The sequence below is a fragment of the Lissotriton vulgaris genome, chromosome 8 (genome assembly GCF_964263255.1).
Source record: "Lissotriton vulgaris chromosome 8, aLisVul1.2, whole genome shotgun sequence".
NCBI classification, from domain to species: Eukaryota; Metazoa; Chordata; class Amphibia; order Caudata; family Salamandridae; genus Lissotriton; species Lissotriton vulgaris.
Window position 1 is genome coordinate 1,141,860,249 of NC_141696.1, and position 19,503 is coordinate 1,141,879,751.

General features: G+C 43.9%; 1 protein-coding gene across 3 annotated transcripts in view; it reads right to left on the minus strand.

The window, feature by feature from the left end:
• Positions 1–19,503, minus strand: part of LRCH1 (leucine rich repeats and calponin homology domain containing 1) — a 798,407-nt gene that overhangs the window by 423,620 nt on the left and 355,284 nt on the right. For all 3 annotated transcript variants that reach the window (XM_086934995.1, XM_086934996.1, XM_086934994.1), the window contains exon 3: positions 5,307–5,433. In XM_086934995.1, the coding sequence (XP_086791121.1) occupies positions 5,307–5,433 (127 nt within the window). The remainder of the gene's footprint in view (positions 1–5,306; positions 5,434–19,503) is intronic.

The window sequence follows — 19,503 nt, forward strand, 5'->3', positions numbered from 1 at the left end:
TTATGGTTTTTGACCTGAAAATCGAATAAAGCTTATTAGATTTGACTTGATTCTCCTGTCACTTTCTTCTTTGCCCAGAGGTTAACTGCAGAAGGTATAGCAAGGGATTCAGGAGCTGAGAGAGATCCGAGAGGAAGAAGAAAGAACGAAAGAAGAGACACCGAATAGATAAATGGAAATTGAGAGAGGGGAGGGCGTAAGGCTGGTTTGAACATTCTTGCAAGTGCTGCTTTTGGGTTTCTGGCTATGTATAGCAAAAAACCGCGAGCATTAAACTACTGAAATTTTGTAAGAAGTTGATTAAGCAATAACAACCAGTTACAGTGGGTCATAGGAGCAAGGCTGTGAGTATAATTCCTTTCTTCTTCGGGAAAGCAGTGCTTATTTTGTGGCAGACCGGCTGTTAACCAGTGGCGGAAGCCCGTATCACTGAATGGGCAATGTGTGAAACATTTGAAATCAAAAGTCAGAAAAGCAATGCATTCAAATTAGTCAAGGAGAAAGAAATAACTGAGAAATTAGTTTATACTATAAAGAGTATTGTTTTAGGATTTTCATTTAGGGTAAGGTTTAGAAAATAACTTTATATTTAAAAATGCATCTTCGCTCTCCCATCTCTTGCTATGGCATTGACTATCAAAACTTAAATTTTGATATTGAGTTTTGGCTGTTACACGAATGGTTGATTTCACCATCACTTAAGCCAACTTTTAATTTACCTTTGGGCTGAGGATGATAGATTCAGATCTTGAACACAGCTACGTTAACTGTGGCTACCCAGGCACAAACTCAGATTATCTGGTTTATCAACATTGACTCAAATGAGCTGGTTTATAGATAGAAACAAAAGAGACATAGTACGAATGTTGCTATGCAGAATAACCCTCTGTAAATAGACGCTTATTATTTGCATAGTTACTTTTTTTAACAATTAAAATGTTCAATAAAATCTTTAGGAGACAGTGACTGTCATAGCGGTGACACAAAGAGAAACTTTCCTATTTCAACTGTATTGTTCACTATAACAACCCCCGGCCATCACCTACCCAGCCAGACATTGGGCACAGTTCTCTCCATCTCCCCGCTGTGTCTCCTTCCTCCACCTCCCTCTGACAAATTACTGTAACATTGTTTTTTTTGCCTGTGTTTTACTATGCTCTGGTAACGGATGTAATTTGCAACTAGTAACTCAACGATCCTCATGTAAAGCGCTCTGATACCTATGAGTCTAGCCAGCGCTATATAAAACTCTTTGAATAAATAAATAAGCCTTCTACTCCAACATTCCAATGTATGTCTTTCTGTTTCTTCTTATTTAATTTTGAACCTTCTGGCCTCAATGGGAGGAATGCTCTAATAGCCTTTTAGCCCTTTTGCCTCAGGCTACAGGAGGTCCTCTTCCTTTTTGTAGGCCCTTGCCTACAGAACAGGTTCAAGCCTTTAACAACCAGTATAGCCCTCAATAGGGGGGTATAAGCCATATCTAGAGGTGAACAAGAGCAGCAAGTGATCTTGGTAGCTTGTGGAGAAAAAACATTAGTCAGTGGTGTACTTAGCCATTAGTTACCCCCAAATAAATAAATAAATAAATAAATAAATAATATAAATAAGGACAAAAAGGTGATTGAGACCTGTGGGACAGGACTCAGGATGGGGTTTCTTTCGTAATATTCAGCACGATTTAAAGCACTTCAAAAGGCTGAGCTTTATCATGGAAGATCCATCAAACGTCAGGTATCAATGGATGGTAAATGCTATTACAATATATATAAAACTTACTCTGCATTTGGAAACATTTAAATGCATGTAAGAGGCTTTTCTGTGTAATTCCCGTATCCTCATAGAAACTGGCATACTTCTTTTGCAGTATATGCCAGATTTTCTCTTATTATCTCAAGCATATGTAAATGTGTAACTTATCCCCATTATATTCCAAGGTGTGGCTGCCATGTGTAATGCTTGTTGCATTAATTGGTTTCCAAGAGAGGGTGTCAACTACTCAGAGATTTTTACAAACTGAAAGTATCTTAATTTGTGTGATGTGCTACTGCCAACTGCAAAATGTTATCTAGGTTCCATCAGTTGCTCTGCTTGCATTTTGGTGTTTACTACCCTCTGTGGAAACCGAATGAACAAGTTACTTACCTTTGGTAACGATCTTTCTGGTGGATACTCTATTTATACTGCACATTCCTCACCTTGCGAATATTTCCCAGGCATCAGACTGGACCCATAAATGTAAGAGGTACTCCTGCGTGCAAGTAGGCAGTGACTATCAAGGCAGTAATGCTTCATGAACATGTAGTTGCCTGACAAATGCCCAGGACAAGCACTATGTGTGCTAATGCAGAGGTAGCAGCTTTGGTCCTGGTGAAACCAGCCCACGTGCCTTTTTTTGCATTACCTTTGTAGGGGTTATTAGACCTCTTATAGTGTCTGGGCCACTATATATGTGAACATACGTCTTTGGTTACACTTCTTCCATTTCCCTTTATTCTCCGGGACATCCTTTGGGGGAAAAGCCCCAGTCATTTATAACCTGGAATTGTGTCAATCAGTAGTAAGCTCTGATATCCGCGGAGTATTTAGGGCTATTCTGGGCATTTCCCGGTGCAGTATCCAGAGCGTTTGATCAATTTGGTCGAAGAAGGTCTCTGGGACCTTCCAAGGAGTGTTCTGTAGGACATAAAGGAACTTGGGCAATGCAGTCAATCTTATAAGTTGACACACGTCCCATCAACGGAAGATGCAACTTTCTCCAACTCTCTTCGTCGATTTGGAAGACCCAGAAAACCCCCTTAAGGTAATTCTCAGAAAGTTTGTATGGTCCCTTAGGATGTCTATGCTCAAGTATCTGAGACAGTGCGAGATCCTGGAAGGGAATTACTAGGCTCAAATTCAGAGATTGGGAGACAGACATGGACTGGTGCATGCATGACATTTACAAGACGAAGTATGTTATAAGCTCTGATGTAATGGAATTGGGTCCATGTAGTGTATTAATTGACATTGTACCTATGCACCTGTCTCGGATGAAAGTAATGATACTGCCCTGCAATTTATTTTAGTTTTTCTTTGTTCAATAAAAATATTTTTTTTAAATAAAGTATCTGAGGCAGTATGTGATACCCTCAGGTGTGAGGAATGTTCTCCAACTCAGCCCGGTCACCTATCTGGTATAGGATTGACTTGTCCCAATTTACCTGTATCCCAGGTATTTCTCGTAGGTTCAGAAGATGGAGAGTACCATGGGGATGGAAGTCCAGGGGTCCAACAGGTATAGTAAGATGTTGTCAGCATATAGGGATATTTTCTTGGGTATCTCACTGTTTCTGGAAAGCCCAGAACATTGGCTCTCATTCTGATCCAGCACACCAGCAGCTCTATGCACAAAGCAAAATGAATAGGGGGCACCACTGCCAGGAGCCCCTTGCCAGCCAGATTGGTCTGGAGAGAGCCCAATTGACTTTCACTGTAGCTGTGGCATTTTTATATAGTAGGACAATTCAACTACAGAATGTCTGACCTAAATTGAATTGTTTAAGGACTTGGATGAGATAGACCCAGTTAAGTGAGCCAAACGCTTTTTCTGCATCTAAACAGGTCAACACTAATGGGTCTCTAATCCTCCTTACCCGGTCTAGCCATGGCTTCAGTCTCCAGAGATAGATGGAGGTCGGTCTACCCTGGATGAAATCCATCCAGCATGGTGGACCAACTGAGCTAAGACTTTGATAAGTCTCTGCACCAGAACTTTAGTCTCTGTGTTTAGAGCCTCCAGCTGACCTAGAACCATATAAGAACCTTTATATGTGTATTTTCGCTCCAGTGCCAACAGCTCTGCTTCTGGGTGAGCTGCTTGTTTATCTTTATGTTTAAGCTTTTGCGAGAGGAGGTTCTGTGCTCTCTCAGGACAGTTCTATAGGCTTCCCTTACAACTGTTGTTGAGCCTACCAACTGGACACACTTCTAACCATTTTGAGGACACAGCGATAAAACGCTCAGCACTATCAGGTACAACCACCAGGCCCTAGAAATAGGTTTAAAAATGGTGGCCTTTGGCATGACTTTAAGTACCTCTGTCCTACCTTATTCTATGGCTACAGTGCTCAGCAAATAAAAGCTATATGGCTTAGACAATGTAAAAACAAGGTAGACTCAAGCAGAGAAATGAGGGGTGGGAATCGGGGAAACTATGTGGAATTTGACCAAATATAACTGGGGTGCCTAGTTATTCCACATTCAGGTCTGTTTAACTCATAATTGGAAGATGTTCGGGGTATTAATGTTCAGAGTTAGTAAATTTAGCTGCTGTAATCAGGGTAGAACTGGCATACAGGGCAATCAAGCAGTGCCCAATGAACTGGTCTGACAGGTCAGTGTGTGGGCCACATTTTGGCTGCTTATGGTCCCGTTTTATGTCATGCTGGGCCACTTTTTACGGTTGTTTGTCCTGATATTAAAACAAGCATTGCCTACAGCAAGCACAAATCTATATTTTGCAAAGCACTTATACAGAGTGTCTTAGAGGTTCACAGCTGACCCTTTTTGCAAACTTGGGCCACTTTTTTAGCTTGCTTATTCACTAATGGGGACAACTTATATTTCGGCGCCCGGGCCTATTTCCTGCCTCAGTCGGACCATGGTTGTAATACAGGTGTGGTGCAGCGGCCAGAGTGGCTGACCCCGTAGCGCAGGGTTCACGGTTCGATCCCTGGCTCCAGCTCAGCTCAGCACCATCGGACTCTGGGCAATAGCTCAATCTCCCAACTACCCCCAGCGCCTTGAAACCCATAAGGGGGTGATAGCTTCACTCTTTACAAATAGAAATACATAATTATCATTATTATTATTAATGCCCTCTCCCCCATCAATCAATTCATAATCGGGCCCTACATGGGAGAGAAGTAACAAACATGGTGAAGGAGAGTCAACAAAAACTAATAGGGCCTCTCGAGCATAAAGTGTGACCAATATTCTCAGCTAAGGAACAAAATCTGTGTTTGCTGCTCTTTTTAATCAAACACGAGCTCTTCGTGGAAGTCCTGCTACATTTCACTCTGAAAAGGGGCATCACAGCGTGGGTTTCGTCAGAGATTCTGAGGTGTTTTGACCTAGTTACAGTGCAGGCAGTATGTGATGTTCCCTTGAACAGCTTTGATGTCTGAATGCTTCTCGAGGCTCCCAATCTGCTTAGCTTGTCTCTGCACCATGGGCTGTCGTCAGAAAGTGGCAGGAAACCCTTTAATCCTGTAAAAGGCTATGAAATAAAACAGTCAAGGAAAATGAATTGCACAGAAACATACCAATTCCATCAACTGCTGTAACTGGTCTATCTCTTCTGGAAGGCAACCTAGTTTATTGTTACTTGCAATTAAGACTTTTAGAGGAAGACCGCACAGGCACGCTGGCAAGGATGAAAGCTGATTTCGACTGTAAGAGAAGAAAAAACAAAGGTAAGAAAAACGTACGTGTGCAAGGAATCATATTTCGTTTTAATGTATCCCAAAACGAAAACAAATACAATTGAGATAATGCATTCCTCTAAGAAGAGAGTAATGTAGAGCATGGAATAATTTATGTTTCTGTTGGCCAAATCTTCTCATAAAGAAGGAAACTGAAGAGGTTTGGCATGTATATATGCATTACATTGAAATACAAGTCATTTTTTGGAAGTAATTACTCTCAGGAAATCATTCCAACCAATGCGGTAATTCATTTTCGGGTGTAAATGGGACATTTTTGGCAAATCAGGATTTCAACTTGTGGTGTAATATCGAAAACATAACATTCCCCACATAATTTTTTTGCCAGTTAAAAACAGTTACATTTTTGCAAGGAAAAACCGCTACATTTTTTCTGAGTTTCATAACGTGTAAAGGGGAAAACATGACATTACTGCGTTATCCTTCATGCCAACTTGAGGAAGTCGGAATGGTGCGGTAATGCCAAACAGAGAAGAGCCCCCCCTCAAGTTTTGTTACACCACTGACCAGAGGTAATTTCTCCTGCAGCATTACTGCATCGTTTTAGCACCGACCTCTTAACAGTACTTTAGGCGCTCATTACAAGTTCCCTGTTAACTCCTTGTGGTGATATCAGAGTGTGAAATAATGGTTCCAGCAGCTATCTCCCTGTGTGTTAACAAGGATTACGAGCTATTTTCAGTGAAATGGGGATTAACATGAGAGCCCAGGAATATAAATTGACATTTCACGTTTTCCCCCCTCCATGGGGAAATAACACAAAACCACATACATTTAAGACTTGTTTGCTGCAGGTGGTACATGTTGTGGAACCTTTTTAGGTCTCGCCTAGCGAACACAGCGCATGCGCTGTTTCGCCTTGGCAACATTATTGTTGTTGGTTTTGTGCGCAAAGGGAGACAAAAACATGTGCGCGTCTGGAAAGGCGATGTGTCCGAGCATGGTGCCTCCTCTTTGGCGTCTCCTCTCTAGCGATGTTAGCTTTCACACGCTCCCATTGCGCGCTTCATTTAGCTTTCAGTTTCACTTAAACTCCTCTTTGCCGTGCTTTCACGCACCCGGACAAGAGATGTGCACGCGTTTGCTGTGCAGGCACGGTGCTTCGGCACGCTTTCACTTTCTTTACAGCGTTTCCTAGGTCAGCGCTTGTTTTAGGTATTTCAGACTGGGGTTATGTCATCTCATATTATGAGAAACAAGGATAACTTCATCCAACCCACAGTCGAGTTATTTTCACTCTATATAATTAGTCAGGAGCACTGGAAAAATACACAATTAGCATTTCAATTCAATGCAACTTCTCTCTTCACAAAGCTGATTCGCCGCTTTATGGGAAAAAGCGCTGAAGTCAGCCTTTGGGAGGGCCCAATACGGCTCAAAAGAGTGCCAATGCACCAGTTGCGCCAAAGGAAGCTACACCCCTGACGGACACTGTTTCATTGAGACATACACCAGTGGTATGTATTTTTTCTTAAACAATCCAACTCGAATGAGGCCAATAAAACACACAAACAGTTACATAACTGGCATTTTCCAAAATTGCTGTAGTAGCTTATGGTAAAGGAAAGTTTAAGAACATGTCCAACCTGGCCCTTGTCACCGATACTACTCCCACATGCTTGACAGGATTCGGAAGGATCTGCTGCCGGCCGCACGCGCACACAAGTAGTCACGTGCCTCGAGTGCGCCTGGAGCAAATAAGCCGGCTACACCTCCCCGATGGAAAAGGAGGACAGTTGGATTAAAAAGTCTTGAATATCTGCTTTTGGTACAGCCGCCAGATGTGCAAGCTCCCCCTCACCCTGAGAGCAGATTACCTGCCACAAACACCAGCACCAACACCCCTCAGAGAAAGCTTGCACCATTGAGAGATACCAGGGAGGACGTACTAATATATATTAAGCAGGGACAGCATGGTTTAATTTAATATCTTTGAGCAATACACCTCCACCTCCTCCCCCCGCACAAACACCCTTTATCAATCATATCTAAATTGTTCCATTTCGCGAGTAGTTTATTCAGCCCTAGCTACACAAACATTCTGGTAACTTTTTTTTTCCTATTATAACACTAGGACTACAGGACTCATAATGCAATGAAAAGTCACAGGAAAGATTAACCCTCTGACATCTAATATAGGGCAGCTTGCTGTACTTTAACTGAAAATATAATAATGTCAATTAACTTAGGCACATTACCTTGGGGGAAAGTGCAAAGATAATTGGCAGGAGGAGCAGCGGGGTCTCGATCAGAATCAGGTATTTCTTAATGCACCAGACCTTCTTGAAGAGCGCCAAGAGGGTGACCATGGCGGGGAGGGAGCAAGGCTGACAATGAGCAGCGGCTCTGACAGAGTCTCGTGTTTGTTGGTGTCAAACACGGAACAAGAAAAGAACTTGGCCGGCAAAGCTTCCCATTCACCAGTTTCAGTCAAGTCACTCCCTCTGCCCAGCGTGACTTGAAGATGTGAAAGAGTTGGGGGTGGGGGGGGTGGTCTAGCCCATGTGTACATGCAGGCGCCCCCCCCCCTGCTCTGTCTTTGTGTCACTGAGCGTTCAGCGTGGACGCTCAGAGGACGGACACATGGCGATCACAGGATCCATCTCAGGCGGCACGACAATAGCAGCTTTCTCTGAGCTCGGTATATACTAACGAGCACAGAGGGGGTTCTAGCTTTGCTCCATAGAGAAGTCCTCTGGTACATCATCTTTCTAAGTTGACCATTTCAGAGCTACACCTCTCGAGTTGTATTCAACTCTACCAAGTGGGCCCATGTCATGTGTGATGGCAGTTTCTAGTCCTACCTGGTTGTGCAACAATGCTTTGCATTCTGGAACTTGTAGTTTTGTATTTCCCACTTTATTGCGGTCTTAAAATCCTTAGCTAGTCCACTTGTTTTCCGTGAGTTCCATCTCACTGCTAAGCGCTGTGACCCAATCACGAGAAGAGCATCCCACAGTGACACCAAAACACTTCCCACTTAGGTTCAGAATAAATACAACACCCTTCAAGCTATGTACCCAGTCAAAGAGTAGCGTGCTGCCCATCCAAATGGAACATCTTAATTTAGGTTCTGCCTCTATAAGTTTGGCTTGGCCACATATATATTTTGGTTTTGTCCTCATATTCTTGTGTAATGCAATGTTAACAATTGAAAGATGGCGCACTGAATATATAGAGAAGTGCATTCATTATGTGCTTTTAATCTGTGCATGCATACTAACTTTTTCTTTGCAGAAGTATCTGGATTGCTGAAATCAAACTTCAATAGGCTTGGATTGTAACAGGTGTGCTAAAATGCATTTAATGCAGCACATTAGAACACGCATTTGCAATCCAATAGGTCTCGCATTTATGCGAGTTTGAGCTATTGACATTGCACATAATAATGCCTTTTATTTTAGTTTTTGTTTTAAAAGTATAAATAAAAGGCATTGTTATTTACAAGTTCAATAGCTGAAACTGGAACTGCGAGACCTATTGCATTGCAAATGCTTGTTTTTGGTCCTGGTGGTTCGGAAGGAGTGGGGGTGACACAAAGCTGGAGCTTTTTCTGTATGTGTGCATTAATTGTGGTACACTGATTTACTTTAATGATCAATGCAACATCCACAGCTCCCTCTTCCAAAGGTGAAGGTCATTGGATTGCTCTTTTTAGCCAATGGCTGAGTGGGCTAATGGAAGGGCACTGATAATGAGAAAAGGTCTATGGACAAACAGTAATAGTTATGATTAACTTATCAAATCTCTCTTATATCTCTGCTCTTTCCCATTCTGAACTTCGTTTGCAGATTCTAAAGCACTTGAGAGAATGAGAAAGTTTCACTGCACGGATTAGGTTTTAGCAAAGAATGTGTGCAGAACTTCCTGATACTACTGAGTATTGTGATGAAAGGAGTTAAAGGTCCACAGAATGCATGATGACATCCTGCACAGCTGCCTGGCAGATGTGTCATACACGTGTATGACAGGTAAGGGGTACATGCTGGTGGAGTATGCTCACACAGGTTCACTACCTTTTTGATTTTGGCTGTGGGACATTCAGGGTGTGACTCATCTGACAATGATGGTCTTAGCAACCATTCAGCTGGGTTGATTGCCTCCAAAGGTCGCAGACAATTGGCCAGTAGATCACTGGTCCAGGATTCTTTTCAGGCATAGAAGCAAAGCAAGTATAATGTCAAGTTATACATCTCCTCAGTCAAGCATGCATGTGGGAGTAGGCAGAATGTCTGGAGGATTCACAACATTGCTGGGACAAAGGGGAAGTGGGTTCTCTGGACCACCTTGTTACAGTACATTCTGGCCTTTGTTCCCTAAAACAAATGACGCTGAACTCACATATATATATGGCTAAATGATATTATGGCCACATGAATGGAAGACTTCCATGTCAAGTCATTCATGTCTCATTAGGTTCATGGGTCAAATGGTTTATGCATCAATGTGTTTAATGGATTAAACTGTTGCACCAGGCTTACTTTGCAGCTTTTGATTGACTCTTCGATCAGGGTTAAGGGAGTCTCAGGTTTGCTCTTAAATGCTCGAGGGGGCACTAACCATGTCTCCCATGTGTCAACCTATACACGAACTCCATTCACCTGATAAAATAGAGACATACGATCCCCCCATGGCATAGATCAAGTGACTGTTGATCTTTTTGACAGGACTCTTTTGAAGATCTCCAAACACTATCCCTTGTACTGAGATCTAGTAAAGTGCACTCTGGAAGCCACCAGGATGTCCCAGAGAAGCAAAGGTGACTACAGACTAGTTCTTGAGGAACTATGGACTCAAATTGAGATGTGGCAGAGGGAGGGGTACAGTGTTCTCCCAATACTTAGGCGGTCTCTCTTTTGGGGACTCAGATGTGGGCTCCCAAATCGATGGAGTCGTTTGAAAATGGAAATCGATGAGGCCAAGCTACAACCTGTAGGACAACTGAGCATTTAGGGTTGTAGCTCTCATCTATCCCAGAAGCAAATAGGAGTATTTTGCAGAAAGGCATACAGGAGCACCCCATGCAGCAATCCATCATGAGACTATCCCCAAAAGACCCAACCAAGCATTCTGCCTACCCATGATCAATTCATCAAATCTCGTACTGAAGATGTGGTAATCGACAGGGGTGGGAAAGGCGTTTGTCACCAATAAAAGACTTCGGAGGATCTTCCATTATAGCGCTCCCTGATGGAGCTGTCAGATCTAGCCCAGGCAGTCTGCTACCATTGGTATGAAGTCCACCAAAGCAAACTGAGTGTAGGGGTTAACCATGTGATGTTATCCCAACCAAGGGAAGCAGAGATTAGTTGAGTCAGATATTGCAAACCATTGATTGTTTAAAGTTGGAGCAATGAAGCACAAATTCCCTGACTGAGCAGAAGAAAAGGAAGGAGAAGCATTGAGCAGAATTAAGGAAAAGCATTAAAAAGAATTAAACGATCCACAAAGGTATTAGGCTGGAAACCATGTAGCATATCACTAATGTGAGAGAAGACGTTTGTGAGCCACACCGTTTGGTTGAATGCATGGATATGTGCACAGTAGCAGTGCACACAGCTCTTTCTTCAACAGATTGGAAGCAATTTCCTTCCCACCCTTAGGTACCTGGGTATTAACAAATCTGAGAATGGAAAGTAATCTAGACTAAATGTGTTAATACTTGGAAAGCTTACTTTAGCTCTTTAAAAAGTAAAACATTAGTAATATTTGATTCTGGAAATAAATTAAATCTACACTTTCAATTTGAAGCACATTTGGTTAGTTTGCAGCTTGTGCAGAATAAATGCACTGATTCAGACATCTGTGAAACTAAAGCACATGCTTTAACTCTATAGTAATTATTTGATTTTACCAGGTAAACATTGTAAGGAAGTACCTTGAAGACTACAGTTTTTTCAATTATGGGCTGGCATCCCTGTTAAGGCTCTTGTTTAAAAATTGTGCCAGTGATACACTGACCATTGGTGTGAATGCTAGATTCTGAATCCAGTTATTTATTGCAATTATGTAACAACAATCAAAGCAAGATCAGCAATGCATCGGTTTTGCCTATGTGATGACTAAAGAGCTGTTTTCATCAATCATTGTCCAGGAGAAGGAAATATCTCCCTGACAAATAACATGATAGTGGAGAGGATGTGGCGCAGTGGCCAGAGCTGCTGGCTTGAGAACTGGGGTTCCCTGTTTGAGTCTCGGCGGCTCAACATCCTGCGATTCTATGCAAATCACGTAATCTCTCCAGGGAATAAATTGTTATATAAATATGCTGCAAGAGTAAAAAGCAAAAAAAGGCAAAACTTAGCTTGAAATAATAGTTCCACCAAAGCGGATATTAACAGTATTTCGGCTATGGGTAACTGATAGGAGAAGCAGATGAGGAACTAACATTGGTAAATGCAGGAAAATATGCCACAGCCAATAGAAATGGAGGAAACGTAAGTAGCACGCACAGGAACCAATGAGAAGGCAGGAAAGAGAGGCAGCAGGATTTAAGTCACCTTAAGTTTATATTAAAAACAATAGCTTTCTCAAGCACAGCGCAAGGGCTGTGCAGGCAAAACCCAAAAATATTCGAGGAGGCTCTCATTTCCCTGGTGGGAAAGAACTGAGTTTCTAGACACACGCGTGAAATGGCAGAATGGTGGCTTATAGTCACATCAATTTTCATCCACAACACTCAGGTCTTCACAAATCCGAGGGAGGCAGGAGAGAGTTGGCAGTTATTTGTCTCTGACACTGGACAACTTTTCTCTCAACTGCATGCCTGCAAAGACCATTGGTTGGCCGGGGAATTCCAAATCTCAAAGATATGGCGCTCAGTGAGCTGTATGCTGCTCACTTTAAGCTTGCACAATTCAACAATAAAATATCGTTTTAGGTCATCCAGCTTCAAATATCATGTAGACTGGGGCATCCTCAATCTTATTTCTCCCTAGGGTGCATTTGAATGAATGAATGAATGAATTCGCGATTTGTGAGAGCGTTTAGTAGCGTTTGCTGTCAAGATAGAGCTTCACGATAGGGGGTCCCATGATCCCAGGACATTGATTCCTGTTCTTTCAGATACTGCCTCGCCAAACCACCACTAGGAAGGAGGAAGCACAATGAATAGATACACTGTTAGCCAGAAAAAGCACACCCGTGTTACTTTATCTGTCCTACCCTTACTTGACATACCTCCTTGGTATCAGGATGGGCACTGCCAAGTTGCAGTTGGAGAATATGCCTCGTCTCATCATAAGAGGAGAAACTACTACTGACAGCACTTATCTTTTCGAGGGGGATGTCCCTTCTGTACATTTTTCTCAGCTCACATTAGTCCTGCTGGTAGTCTGCACTCCTGGAAAGCTTAGAAGTGGAGTCTGCATAGGAATTCCAACATGTGAGAGTCCAGCAACTATAATTCCAAAGTCTTTTGATGGCAACATGCATGTGTTCTCTATCCTATATTTTTAATAAATTCACTCTCAAACAAACAGCTATCTGGGCTTTCCCATTTTAGTGTTTATTCGTTGTGGACTTCAGTTGTATTTTTTACAGCGATTTTCAAACTTTGTTTTCAAAAGAAAGAAATTGAATATTACATCACTTATTGCCTGTAAAATCAAATCATTCGTAACAACACATAACTTTTCAAATGACATTATTTGTCACAACATGGTGCATGGTATAGTGGCGAGTTATAATCAGCATTGTCTGGTTGGTGAGCTGAAAAGAGTGTGTAGCAAAGTCCGTTCCTATTTAAAATTTGAAGATGAAGAATAAATTGTAAATGAAAGTTATACCTATGATTATTATAGGGAAAATAAGTTTACCCAACTATAACTAAGCTTTAACCTTTGTTTTTTCAAATAGAGTCCAGTTTCATGAGTGGAGAGTTATGTTGAGGGTGGTACAGTACAGTGGAGGAGAGTGTTGTAAAGTTTATGTCAGAGTGGAGTACTGTTGATTGGAATTAAGTAGAGTGGAGTGGCGTAGTTTATCGTACAGTGAAGTAAAGCGTTATATAGTGTACTGGCATGGTGGCACATACAGTGAAGTCAAGTATCTTAGACTAGAGCAGCCAGTTTTACAGTGGAATGGCATGTTGGGCAGTAGAGTAGGGTTTCGTAGACTGTGATAGAGTGGCATAATGTTTTAGAGAGGAGAAGAGTGAAGTAGCGTGTCAGAGTGGAGTATCATCAAGTGGAGTGTCACAGAGTACAGTGGAGGATAGTGTCAGAGTGGAGTGCTGTATCTTAGTGGAGTGGCATATCGTAGAGAGAAGTTGAGTGGTGTGACATCGAGTGTCATGCAGTGGGGCAGAGTGGAGGGGCATAGAGTGAAGAAGAGCGTCAGAGTGGCTTAGAGCATAGTACTTTGTTGTAGAGTCGGGTTGCATACAGTCAAGTAGAGTGTTGGACAGTGGAGCTGCGTAGAGCGGAGTATAGTACAGTAACAGAGTGGGATAAAGTGTAGTAGAGTGGAGTATAGTGGCATGGAGTACACTGAAGTCGGGTAGAGTAGAGTGTCAGCGTGGAGTGCAGCTGTGTGGAGAGGCATGAAATACAGTGGAGTAAAGTGTCAAATTGGAGTAGAGTGCTGTACTGTAGAGTTTAGTTGGGTGTCCTATAATATTGGAAAGTGATGTAGACGGCAGTAGTGTGGCATACAGTCTAGTTGATTTCGTACAGTACAGTGTTGTAGAGTGGATTGACATATAATGTTATAGAGAACAGTGGCAGAGTGGTGTACAGTGGCGTGGCATGCATTGGAGTGGAGTGGAGTACTGTGTCAGAGCTGAGTGGAGTAAAGGGGGAATGCAGTGGAACACAAAGAGCTGCGTACAGTGTTGTATAGTGGACTCTAGTATCACAGAGCAGAGTGAAGTAAAGTGTTGTACAGTGGCATACAGTATAGTACAGTGTTGTACAATCGAGCGAAGGGGCATAGACTGGAGGAAGATGTGGTTGAGTGGAATGCAATGTAGGAGAGTGGAGATTCATAGAGTACAGTAGCATGTGAAATAGTGGAGCTGCGTAGTGTGCACTGTTGTACAGTAGCGTACAGTGAGGTAAAGTCTTGAAAAGTGGAGTAGAGTTGAGTGGTGTAACGTAGTGTGGAGTAGAATACAATAGAGTGTACTGGTGTGTTGTAGAGTGGCATGGAGGAGTGGAGTGGAATGGAACCATGTGGAGTGGTATCCAATGGACTAGTGTAGAATAGAGTGGTGAACCACTGGGGTGGCATACAGTGGAGTAACATATAGTGGAGTGGTATGTACTGGAGTAGAGTGGAGTGGTGTACAGAAGAGTGGCGTAGCCTGGAATAGTGTATAGCGGAATTGAGTACAGCGTAGTAGTGTACAGTGAAGTGGTGTAGACTGGAGTGGTATACACTGGAAAAGGGTAAAGTGTAAAATCATACAAGGAGTGGCATACAGAGGAGTGATGTCCAATGCAATAGCGTAGAATGGAGTGGAGTGGCATACAGTGGAATAGCATAGAGTGAAGTAGCATTCAGTGGAATGGTGTATAGAGAAAAAGCATATATTGGAGTAGAGTATAGCATAGTGGCATACAGTGCACATAGTGGAGTGGCGAAGAGCGGAGTGTTGTAAAGTGGAGTGGCGTAGACTGTAATAGTGTATAGTGGACTAGTGTACAGTGGAGTGGCATGTAATGGAGTGATGTAGACTGGAGTGGCATACAGTGGTGTGGGGAACAGAGTAATAGCATACCGCCGAGTAGTGTAAATTGGAGTGGCGTCCAATTGAATAGCGTAGAATGAGGTAGCATAGAGTAGGGTGCTATACACTGGAGTGGCATAGTGTGGAGTAGCGTACAGTGGAGTGTCATACAGTGAAATAACAGAGTGGAGTGGCATACAGTGGAATAGAGTAGACTGGAGTGCCGAACAGTAGAATAGCGTAGAGTGGAAAACTATATAGCTTGGTATTGCCGTGGTACCGCAAGCCAATAATATAGCTAGGCATTTGTGATATTTTGGGCCATGGTATACCATGATAAGTTTGCAGTATACCATTGTACATGGTGATGACAAGCCAATATAAAATTGGGTAATGGCCGTTTTAGAGAGTGAAAATGCAGCCATATTGTTTCAAATACACTTTGGCTGTGTTCAGTGTTAGGCCCTTATATTTAGTTAAATGGCAAGTCCATATCCATTACCATTTTACTAAAGTTGTAGTAGGTAGGGAAATGTATTTACTTTTTAAAAATACTTCTAAGTAAGCTTACAACCCTCTACTGCTGTAGTGTCACAAAAGTTTGTGACGTTTCATAAAAGGACTGTGGTGACAGATAACACTAAGTTTAAATGCCTCATAACTTAAAAAATACTTTACTTAACTGCAGTCCCCAAAAATCATCATCTCTGCACCATAATGTATAATCCTGCCAAATTTTATGTAAATCCATTCAGCCGTTCTCGCACTACGTCAAATAAAATAGTCTATGGAAAATGAATTGTCGAAAAAATGCGTTTTGGGACCCTCTTATCTTCGTAACCTCTTAATGAATCACCACAAAGATTTGCATCATCTCAAATGTAGAAAATGCTATAGGTCTGGAAGGTTTTGTGATGATTTGCCAAATGAGTGGAAAGTTATTAGGGAGCTAATATTTGAAGAATTCCTACCTTTGGGGTTACTAACTATAACAGAGTCACAATCGGATTTAATACGATTTCTTTCTTTTTATCTATTCAATCCATCAATCAGGGAATTGTAAAGCACACTACTCACCCGTGCGGGTCTCAAGGAGCTGGGGGGGGGGACCGAGGGGGGGTCAAGCAACTCCTTTCCATAGAAGAGCCAGGTCTTGAGGGTCTTCTTGAAGATGTTATGAGAGGGGGCGCACCTGATGTCGATCGGGAGCGTGTTCCAGATTTTGGCCGCAATGTAGGAGAAGGCTCTTTTGCCCGTTCTGGTTCTCCGGATGCGTGGGGTTTCGGCGAGGGCAGAGGATCGTAGGTTTCACTTGAGTATGTGTAAGGAGATTCTCTCATTGAGGTATTGGGGCCCGGAGTTTTGGAGGCATTTGTAGGCGTGGGTATCATGAAGGTTACCTTTTTCTCGACGGGGAGCCAGTGGAAGTCTTGCAGGACTTGGGTGATGTGTTAATGTCGAGGGATGCCGAGGATGAGTCTGGCTGTGGTGTTCTGTATTGTCTGGAGTTTGCGGAGCATAGACTTGATGGCGTAGAGTGCATTTCCGTAGTCCAGTCTGCTGTTTAAGAGTGCACGGGCGACAATCTTTTTTTATTCAGGGGGGATCCATTAAAGGGCTTGTGAAGGATGCGGAGGGTGTTGAAGCAGGTGGAGGCGACGGCGGTTCTGATCATGGCCCATGGGGGTGGGGAGGCTTCCGAGGGCGGTGGGCCACCAGCTGTTGTCTCATGCAGTACGAGAGGGTACGAGGACAAGGACCTCCGTCTTCTCCGAGTTGTGCTTCAGGTAGCTGCTGCTCAACCAGGAAGCGACATCCTTCATCCCTTCTTGAAAGTGGAGTCTGGTGGTGACAGGATCCTTGGTGGAGGAGAGGATGAGCTGGGTGTCATCGGCATAGGAGACTATGTTGAGACTGTGCTGTCTGATGAGGGGGGGCTACGTAGTTGTTGAAGAGTTTTGTGCTGAGTGACGATCCTTGGGGTACTCCGCAGTTCATCTCTGTGGGTGCGGAGAGGAAGAGTGTCAGTCTGATCCTTTGGGTTCTGCCAGTGAGGAAGGAGCAGAGCCATTTGAGGGCAATTCCCTGTATGCCGGTGTCTTGGAGTCTAGCAGCGAATGTGCGGTGGGAGATGGTGTTGAAAGCTGCGGAGAGGTCGAGTAGGATCAGGGCCACAGTGTGGCCTTGGTAGAGGAGGGTGCAGATGTCATCTGTGGTGGCAAGTAGTGCGGTCTCTGTGCTGTGGTTGCAGTGGAATCCATATAGGGAGGGGTCGAGGATGGAGTTCTCTTTGATGAACTTTGTACGTTGGGCGTTGACAGCCTTCTCTGTGACTTTGGCTGCAAAGGGGAGGAGGGAGATGGGATGGTAGTTCTTGACGGCCGGAGGGTCTGCCGAGGGCTTTTTGAGCAGGGGCTTGACTTCTGCTCGTTTCCAGTCGTCGGGGAAGGTGCTGGTTTCGAAGATGGTGTTGATGATGCATCATAGTTCCGGTGCGGGGGCGGCTCTGTGAAATATGGGCAGAGGGCAGGGGTCCATTGGTGCTCCTGAATGGATGCCCTTCATGGTCGATTCCGTGTCTTCGGTGGTAGCTGGGGTCCAGGCGGAGATGGTGGATTGGTTGGCGTTGTTGGAGGGGTGAGTAGTTTCGGAGTCCAGTGTTTGTTAATTGAAGTTGTCGTAAAGGGACAGGATTTTCAGGTGGAGGTAGGAGTTTAGCTTGTTGCAGAGGTCCTGGGAGAGGGTGATGTCCGTGGCCTCACTGGGTGGTTTGGTGAATTCTTGGATGATGCTGAAGAGCTACTTTGGGTTGCTGAAGTTGGTGGTGATCATGCGCAGGATGAAGGTTTGTTTGCTTGATCTGATGCATTTGTGGTATTCGGTCATGGCGTTTCTGTATGTGGTGCAGTCTTCTGAGGTTTTGCTGTTTCACCAATTCTTCTCAAGACATCTGCAGGTGCGTCTGGATTCTTGGAGGATGGCGGTGAACCAGGTGGCCTTTCTGGGGTGCGGTTCGTCAAGGTTGCGAAGGGGTGCAAGTTCTTCCGCGCAGTTGGAGAGCCATCTGTGTAGTTCTTGGACTGAGAGGTTACCGTCGGTCGAGGTGGAGGGGGCATTGCGGTTGAGGGTGGAGTTGAGCTTCTGTTGGCTTTCAAACAAACAAAATCCCTTAGACATGGGTCAACAATGAAAAAGAAACTTTATTCATGGTATTAATTGCTCAAAGAAACAACCCAAGGCATCCTCCAGGTCATGAAGTTGCTTTACTAGCTTAGCGACACAACAGCATGGTTTGCTGTGCTGCCACCAAAGACCGAACAGCCAACAGTCTGCAGATTAATTCCTCAGAAGATGACTACCCTATGACCATGCAGAACAGTAATGAACCTGGACAAGATACTACTACATTTATAAACCCAATCCTTTCTTGATATTGTGAGACAAAGAAAGGGGCAATGTTATATTGGTTAGCTCTAAAAGTGCACCAACACCCCACAATATATAGTTTCCCAAGTACAAAATCTTCATTCAGTCAAACTTTGTCATTTGTCTGATGAATAGAGCAGAAGGAAGGGGTTTAAAATTCTCACCAGTAACGTGTTTATCTGCTGTAATCTAAACTTTATGGGGTGCAAGCAAATCAATCAAGAAATTTGTATAGCGCGCTACTCACCCGGAGGGTCTCAAGGCACTGGGGGGGGGGGGGGGGGAGGGGGGGGATCCGCTACTGCTTGGACAGCCAGGTCTTCAGTTGCTTCCTGAAGGAGAGGTGGTCTTGGGTGAGGCGGAGGTGGATAGGGAGGGAATTCCAGGTCTTGGCTGCCAGGTAGGAAAAGGATCTTCCTCCCATGGTGGTTCTTCGGATGCATGGGACGGCGAAGAGGAAGTGGTTGGTCGATCGTAGTTGGCGGGTGGGAGTGTAGAAGGTTCTGCGGTTGTTAAGGTACCTGGGGCCCAGGTCGTGGAGGGCTTTGTGTGCGTGGGTGAGGAGGCGGAACGTGATTCTTTTGCTGACGGGGAGCCAATGCAGGTCTCCCAGGTGTCTGGAGATGTGGCTGTGGCGGGGGATGTCCAGGATGAGTCGTGCGGAGGCGTTCTGGATGCATTGGAGTCTTTTCTGAAGTTTGGCTGTGGTTCCAGTGTAGAGGGTGTTTCCGTAGTCTAGTCGGCTGGTGACAAGAGCCTGGGTGACCGTCTTCCTGGTTTCGGTGGGGATCCATCTGAAGATCTTTCGGAGCATGCGTAGGATGTTGAAGCATGAAGACGAGACGGCGTTGACTTGTCTGGTCATCGACAGGGAGGAGTCGAGGATGAAGCCCAGGTTGCATGCGTGGTCCGTTGGTTTTG